General features: G+C 48.0%; 2 protein-coding genes across 3 annotated transcripts in view; one reads left to right on the forward strand and one right to left on the reverse strand.

Annotated features, from left to right (window-relative positions):
* The window catches only part of LOC133108749 (sialate:O-sulfotransferase 1-like), a 13403-nt gene extending 12932 nt beyond the window's left edge, over positions 1–471 (forward strand). For both annotated transcript variants that reach the window (XM_061218471.1, XM_061218472.1), the window contains exon 8: positions 1–471. This exon is cut by the window's left edge and continues 840 nt beyond it. The gene's annotated coding sequence lies outside the window, so the exon portion shown is untranslated.
* Positions 472–6041: 5570 nt separating this feature from the next.
* Positions 6042–8284, reverse strand: part of LOC133108750 (E3 ubiquitin-protein ligase TRIM35-like) — an 11660-nt gene continuing 9417 nt past the window's right edge. The window contains exon 6 of the mRNA XM_061218473.1: positions 6042–6917. Within this exon, the coding sequence (XP_061074457.1) occupies positions 6385–6917 (533 nt within the window). The 3' untranslated portion in view covers positions 6042–6384. The remainder of the gene's footprint in view (positions 6918–8284) is intronic.

An 8284-nucleotide genomic window follows, 5' to 3' on the forward strand; every position in this document is an offset into this window, starting at 1 on the left:
GCCCTTTTTTGGGGGTGTTCTCTTGTGTATGAGGACGCTGGTGTAAGATGGTATAGTGACCCCCATGGAAGAGTCATCCATGGGTCACTGTTCTGTGATAGAAAAATGCCCCCTTGTTGAAACATGACCTTATAAAATGATGAAATGTAAGCATTCAATTTCATAAACTGTGAAGGTTTGTATACTATGGGAAACTGACCCCAATCCGAAATCCTATGAACCACCAGAGACATTCCTGAGACTGTTTCCTGATTAATCCAGTGGGAGAACTTTCCGGATTGTTGGCCCCATGGCAGAAATGTCATTTGTCTGTTCTTTGGTGTACCGCATGCATGTGTGTATGCCTATGACCGAAGACTGCCACCAACATGAGTGTTGCACCTAACTCCCCAGATATCCTCAATTAACACACTTTCATTTTGTATCACTTTTGTCTTTTACTCAAAAGAAAATTGTCTTCTGTTGCGTACATTCCTGTTCCTCCTTTCCTGAACATTTGCATCTGTAACACATCTCTGCCTCACACTGTGATCTGACTCCTACTCTGCCTCACACTGTGATCTGACTCCTACTCTGCCTCACACTGTGATCTGACTCCTACTCTGCCTCACACTGTGATCTGACTCCTACAGGAAGACACACACATCTGTGATTGTCCAGCCACCACAGATGACACCGGATGAGTGGGCAGACATTACTTAGATGAGAGACCGTAGATGTCATGGACAAAACTCACAGAAATCATTTCTATAATCCTGCCAAACACCCAACTCTTCAGGTGCCTGATGGAAGGTGGGGGTGGGGGTGGGAGATGCACAGATGGGTCCACTGGGATGGGGGAATGGAAAGGTGTGTGTCACTGATGCGTTGACAGAAAGCAACAGGGAAACACTAAGGGAAGGAGACGTCACAGGAAAGAGAGGTTGAAGGTAAGGCTGGGTGATATATCAAATATTAAAGGTACAATAGGCAAGTGTTTTGTGTTAAAACATTGTTACAAGACCATTATAAATCCAATCCTATCATTGGAAAAGGCTCACTGACATGTTGACTCACCCTCTGCCTGTGTTTATAGTCCTTAAATTTGGGTTTCAAAATATGCAGTTGACGGGCTGGCACTCTACCAAAAAATGGTACAACTGTACAACAGTTCAAGCTCATTGGTGGAAAATTGGTTCTAATTGCCACAGCCAATGGCATTTCAACATCAGTGTTTACAGAGAAGGGGGAGGGATAAACAGTGTTGTGGTTTGAGCGTGTTTGTTGCTACAATTCCTCTCTTGACTGTTAGGAGTCCGAAATTACCTATTGTACCTTTAATGCGGTATTCAGTATCATTTTGTAGGGGATACAGAATTAAGCTACATCAAGAATTTCACTTTGTGCTATACTGTGCGTGTTTATGCGGCCAAATCAGAGTGTGATTGGAGTGTGCATAGTAGATGTACAGTGGGCTCCAGAATTATTGGAACCCCTGACTGGCAAAGCAAAAAAAAGAAAAACAGTGGTAGGAACCCCAGGAAAGTGGTGGAGAATTTGCTCTACATTGGGGGTAATGGGAAGTATAGGGGTTCATCAGTACTCTGCCACTGTGGACACAGTATCCATAAAGTGAGGCTTTCCCATACCTCACATTTAGCACCTTTACCTTACTCCAGACCTGTCTCCTTTGTGAATTCAACAGGCTTACGAGATCTGGCTTGTGATGTCATGAACATACTATTTAATGTGCATAATACAGTTCATGTTTCGAAACATCCCTGTTACGTATTGTCCCAGAGACCCAAATGAAGACCAAGGAGTATCCAAAAACATTGTCTTTATTACAGTCCAAGTCACAAGCCAAGAGATCACGAGACACGGTGCCAAATCGAGATGCAAGAAGGAAAGTAGTAAACAAAAACGGGTCAAAATCCAGGAAATCAGAGGGCTGAGGTTCAAAAGGGCTGGGCAAAAACAAAGTTGACAAAAGCAGAAAATGAATATCAAAAACCAAATAATCAGATGTTCAAACAAATCAAAGGGGCAAGGCAAACTCGAAAAACAGGCAAAGGGGTGTCTTCAGGAATCTCAATAAATCAGGCTTACAAGGAATCAGCAAAAGAAATATGATCAATATTCTGACAAAGTTTCTAGCAGAGACGGGTTTAAATACATGAAGGGAAGTGACATACTAGGTGGGGCATGGGAGTGAGGAGGGCTTAACAAATAAACCACAGGTGAGGAACATAATTGGGTAGTAATACAATAACAAGGGGAAACGAAAACGCGGACCGGATACACACAGACCCACATGTAATACAAACGGCTCCGGATTAGGGAGTGGACAATTGCACAGAGTTAAGAGACGTACTGATAGCGGGAGGCAGGTGCGAACACTTCACTGAATCAAAGCAAGTAATCAGTGATAGAATCTAAACTGGAGATAATGTTAGTCTGTTAGTTACGTTATTAAATCTAATTTACCCAAAACTAGGGACTGTTAGTTAGACAGACAGTTACTATAATGAGTACTGTACAGTATCTATGTTAGTTGTTATTAGTACGTTAGTGCTATCTACAACATGAACTAGTGAAAAAGCAGGAAGTAAGAAAAAGCGAGGCTGAGAAGGAATCGTTGAAACCTGGAAATTTCCGGAACCACCTGAATAGTGCAGCACGCAGACAGGGGAGTGACTAGGGCTCAGAAACATTCAGACACAGACATCACAGGGGAAGCAATGTAATGGATGACAAATATCCAGATATGAATAATAATAAATAACAAGAACAAATAAATATTACACTCCCTCCCCCAGACGCACATGAACAACTCCCTAATTCCTGAAATATGATGTGTCTGTGACTGAAAAGCAGTTTTTAGTGGGCAGCCAGTCAGAGATCTGTAGCCTAGTGGTTAAGGTACATAACTGGGACCTGGAAGTTTGGTGGTTCAAGACCACAAGAAGCTACACACAGCTGTTGGGCCCTTGAGCAAGGCCCTTAACCCGACATTGCTCCAGGGGGATTCTCCCCTGCTTAGTCGCATCACATACAAGTCACTTTGGATTAAAGTGTCAGCTAAATAACAACAAATTATTATTATTATTATGATTATGATTATGATTATGATTATTATTATGATTATTATTATTATTATGATTATTATTATTATTATGATTATTATTATTATTATTATTATTATTATCTGGCCTGTTCAGGTCAGAAGAGCAGGACATGTGGGCCTGTTCCAAACTGCTGCTCACACTCTATCTGCGCCTTGTCAACAAAATGTGTGTGTGGGCAAGACACACATTGCAGAGGACATGGTTTATCTCAAACACTGTCCACCTCGGTAGGACAGGAACACAGAACACGGGCGACATTGGCTCAGGCGGTAAGAGCAGTCGTCTCATTGGCTCAGGCGGTAAGTGCAGTCGTCTCATTGGCTCAGGCGGTAAGTGCAGTCGTCTCATTGGCTCAGGCGGTAAGAGCAGTCGTCTCATTGGCTCAGGCGGTAAGAGCAGTCGTCTCATTGGCTCAGGCGGTAAGAGCAGTCGTCTGGCAGTCGGAGGGTTGCCGGTTTGATCCCACCCTGGGTATGTCACAGTGCCCCTGAGCAAGATGCCTAACCCCTTAATGCTCCTGATGAGCTGGTTGGTGCCTTGCATGGCAGCCAATCGGTGTTGGTGTGTGAGTGTGAGTATAAATGCTGCCCTCCCCCTCTTCCTCTTCCTCTCCCTCCCCCTCTCTCCCCCTCTTCCACTTCCTCTCTCTCTCCCTCCCCTTCTCTTCCCCTCTTCCACTTCCTCTCTCTCCCTCCCCCTCCCTCTCCCTCTCCCCCTCCTCTTCTCTCCCCCTCTTCCTCTTCCCCTCTCTCCCCCTCCCTCTCCCCCTCTCTCCCCCTCCCTCTCCCCCTCTCTCCCCCTCCCTCTCCCCCTCTCTCCCCCTTTAATTAGTTTCTTTGGGTTTGTCTTGACTTGTATCATTCTTTTCAGGTATATATTGATCTATAGCTGTGGTCTTACAGTAAATGTGTTGATGGAGGAAGGGTCCATGTCAGTAATTGCATAGTCAACTACACTAGACCCAAGAGCTGAGCAGTATGTGAATCGACCTAATGAGTCCCCTTTCATCCTACCATTCAGGAAATACAGGCCTAGGCCTCGACAGAGGTGCACTAACTCCTTACCATATTGGTTGATGACAGAGTCAGGGTTGTGTCTAGGGTTGGCTGGGTTTTCTAAGTTTGGTGACATGATACATTTGTTTTCTTTTGCACTAATTTCAACGATTTCATTTTCCAGGCCGGTTCTGGCATTGAAATCCCCTCAGAGCAGCACATTCCCCTGAGCCTGAAAATGGCTGCACTCTGTTGTCAGGTTGCTGAAAAACTCTTCTCCCTCTTCCTCTTCCTCTCCCTCCCCTCTCTCCCCCTCTTCCTCTCTCTCCCTAACTCTCTCTCTTCCTCTCTCTATCCCCCTCCCTTCCACCCCTCTCTCCCTCCCTCTCCCTCTCTTTCTCTCCCTCCATTCCCTCTCCCTCTCTTCCTCTTCCCCTCTCTCTCCCTCCCCCTCTTCCTCTCTCCCTCCCTCTCCCTCTCTTCCTCTCTCTCTCCCCCTCCCTTCCATCCCTCTCTCCCCCTCCCTCCCTCTCCCTCTCTTCTCTCACTCCCCCCTCCCCCTTCCCTTCTTCCTCTCTCTCCCCCTCCCCTCTCTCCCCCTCCCTCCCTCCCTCTCCCTCTCTTCTCTCCCCCCCTCCCCTTCCCCCTCTTCCTCCCTCCCCCTCCCTCTCTTCTCTCCCTCCCCTCTCCTCTCCCACTTCCTCTCTCCCTCCCTCCCTCTCCCTCTCCCTCTCTTCCTCTCTCTCTCTCCCTCCCTCTCTTCCTCTTCCCCTCTCTCTCCCTCCCCCTCTTCCTCTCTCTCTCCCTCCCTCTCTTCTCTCCCTCCCCTCTCCCACTTCCTCTCTCCCTCCCTCCCTCTCCCTCTCTTCCTCTCTCTCTCCCTCCCTCTCTTCCTCTTCCCCTCTCTCTCCCTCCCCCTCTTCCTCTCTCTCTCCCTCCCTCTCCCTCTCTTCTCCCCCCCCCTCCCCTACCCCCTCTTCCTCTCTCCCCCTCCCTCCCCCTCCCTCTTTTCTCTCCCTCCCCTCTCCCACTTCCTCTCTCCCTCCCTCCCTCTCCCTCTCTTCCTCTCTCTCTCTCCCTCCCTCTTCCTCTTCCCCTCTCTCTCCCTCCCCCTCTTCCTCTCTCTCTCCCTCCCTCTCCCTCTCTTCCTCTCTCTCTCCCCCTCCCTTCCACCCCTCTCTCCCCCTCCCTCCCTCTCCCTCTCTTCTCTCACTCCCCCCTCCCCCTCCCCCTCTTCCTCTCTCTCCCCCTCCCTTCCTCCCCTCTCTCCCCCTCCCTCCCTCCCCTCTCTCCCCCTCCCTCCCTCCCTCTCCCCCTCTCCCTCTCTTCTCTCCCTCCCCCCTCCCCTTCCCCCCCCTCCCCTTCCCCCTCTTCCTCTCTCCCCCCCTCTCCCCCTCCCTCCCTCTCCCTCTCTTCTCTCCCTCCCCCCTCCCCTTTCCCCTCTTCCTCTCTCCCCCTCCCTCCCCCCCCCTCTCTTCTCTCCCTCCCCTTTCCCACTTCCTCTCTGCCTGCCTCCCTCCCTCTCTCTCCCTCTCTTCCTCTCTCTCTCCCTCCATTCCCTCTCCCTCTCTTCCTCCCTCCCTGTCCCTCTCTTCCTCTCTCTCTCCCTCCCTCCCTCTCCCTCTCTTCCTCTTCCCCTCCGTCTCTTCCTCTTCCTCTCTCCCTCCCTCCCTCTCTTCTTCTTCCCCTCTCTCCCTCCCTCTCTTCCTCTTCCTCTCTCTCTCCCTCCCTCTCCCTCTCTTCCTCTCTCTCTCCCTCCCTCTCCCTCTCTTCCTCTCTCTCTCCCTCCCTCTCTCCCCCTCTTCCTCTCTCCCTTCCTCTCCCTCTCTTCCTCTTTCTCGCCCTCTCTTTCTCTCTCTCTCTCCCTCTCTCTCTCTCTCCCCGGTGGTGAAGCCTGATGTCCTCTCAGAAGAGGGGTAAAAAGAGCAGCACTCTGGAGTGACTCCACTGGTGTATTTATTACACTCAACTCATCACACACACACCAGTGTACTTACAATACCACCATTTAACACAGGAGTTACTCATTACACACACACACACACACACACACACACACACACACAAGTGTACTTACAATACCACCATTACTCAGCAATAACATTGTGAGGTTATATCAAAGAAATTAGACATTTTACACACTATAGAATGTTTGCATTAACATTTCAAAGAATGAACAATATTTTGTTTTTGATGTGCTGTTTGTTTCTGACAAATTGTATATTAAACATGTCCAGATGTGATGAAATGCAGCCCTGTTAATTCAGCATAATCCCACAGTTCTATTTTACACTCACAGACACCTTCAGTGGACAGATCTGCATCCTGTGAGAAGATTGCCTAAAGAATGGAAACAGTCTCTCAGTGAAGGAGTGTTTAAAAGTGTAGAGAGGAGTGTTGTCACTGGGGTCAGAGAATGACACCTCCCCCCTGTCCCAGTCCAGCTGCACTCTGACCCTCTGGAGGTCCCTCTGCACAGTGAGGGGTGTACGTGGGGAGGTCAGGGCATAGTATACCCCACTGGTGTACTGCACTATACCCCACACTCCTAATGCTGGGCTTGGATCCACACCCCCTTTCCTGCTGATTGACTCTTTAACCACACCCACCACCCAGTACTCATCATCCCCCACGTCTACATCCCAGCAGTGTCTCCCTGAGCTGAATCCCTCAGAGCCCAGCACCCAACACCCCCAATCAAATCTCTCTGGATTATCAGGAACCTGCTCTCTCTCATCACTGTATCTCACACTGGTCAGATCCTCAGACAGTGAGAGGTCGGGATGTGCTGTGTTTGGGTCCAGAGTCACAGGAGCTGAAGGGACAGAGAATGAGACGTCAGCACTGATCTGCACAAAGAGAAACCGTCAGACACAATGGGCTGTTATAAAAGGACTTAATAATTACCATAGATCTTTAAAGTGCGAAAAGAAAACGTTTCCTTTAAGTGTTTTCTTATTTATCATTTATTACAAAATATGTTTATTTCACATTTAAGTGTGCATTTGCCCTGTGTCCTGTGAGAGGGAGGGAGAGGGGGAGAGGAAGAGGGGGAGAGAGAGAGGGAGAGGGGGAGAGAAAGAGGGGGAGGTGGAGAGAGGGAGAGGGGGAGAGAAAGAGGGGGAGGTGGAGAGAGGAAGAGGGGGGGAGGGAGGGGGAGAGTGGGGGAGAGAGAGGAAGAGGGGGAGAGAGAGAAATAGAGGGGGAGAGAAAGGAAGAGGAAGAGGGGGAGAGAGAGGGAGAGAGAGGGAGAGGGGGAGAGAGAGGGGGGGAGAGAGGGGGAGAGAGAGGAAGAGGTGAGAGAGGGAGAGAGAGAACAATTTTAAACATCCAACAAAAAACACCAAACAATGCATGCAGGGCTGAATTAGGACGATTCCCATTGATTATAAACATACAAAAAAGGTCACTCAAATTCTGGATGCATCTGAAATCAAGTCCCAAAACAACACTGCAGTTCCACGCATTTCAAACCCAAGAGCTGAACCCTGAAAAGAGTCCACTAAGTCAGCTGGTACTGAGACTAACTAATCATCTCACATCTAACAAGAACATCTCTCAGGCCAGCACTGCTTCACAAACACAAATCAGAATAAACCAAATTGCTAAACAAAATAAAACCATTTATCTGGAACATTGGAACAACCAAACCAAAACACAAAACAAGCTTACTTGCTACCTGGCCCTAAAACGAGATACAAATTGGCTGAATATCTTGTAACTGTCCGAGATATGAAGCAGAGACGACTCCTTACCAAGTACAGACTCAGTGACCACAACCTAGCCATTGAAAAAGGTAGACATAAAAAGTCCTGGCTACCAAAAGAACAGAGGATATGTGGTCACTGTATGACAGGTGAGGTTGAAACGGAGGTGCACTTCCTTCTAAAATGTGAAAAATACAAAAATATCAGAAAAAAATATTTTAATAAATTTAAAAAACATATCCCCAACTTTCTCCATCTAGAAGAGAGCAACCAACTGCCGATAGTCCTTGGGAGAGGGAACAACTGCACATATTGCAGTGAAATATGTGTCTGAATGTCACATACTCAGAGACAGTGAGTGACAAAACAAACACACACACACACACACACACATAATAAATCTATATAGACATATATATATCTCACATATACATGCTCATGCATATGTCAGACACGACTAATAAACAGTATATAT

This window comes from Conger conger, chromosome 13 (genome assembly GCF_963514075.1).
Source record: "Conger conger chromosome 13, fConCon1.1, whole genome shotgun sequence".
In the NCBI taxonomy this organism is placed as follows: domain Eukaryota; kingdom Metazoa; phylum Chordata; class Actinopteri; order Anguilliformes; family Congridae; genus Conger; species Conger conger.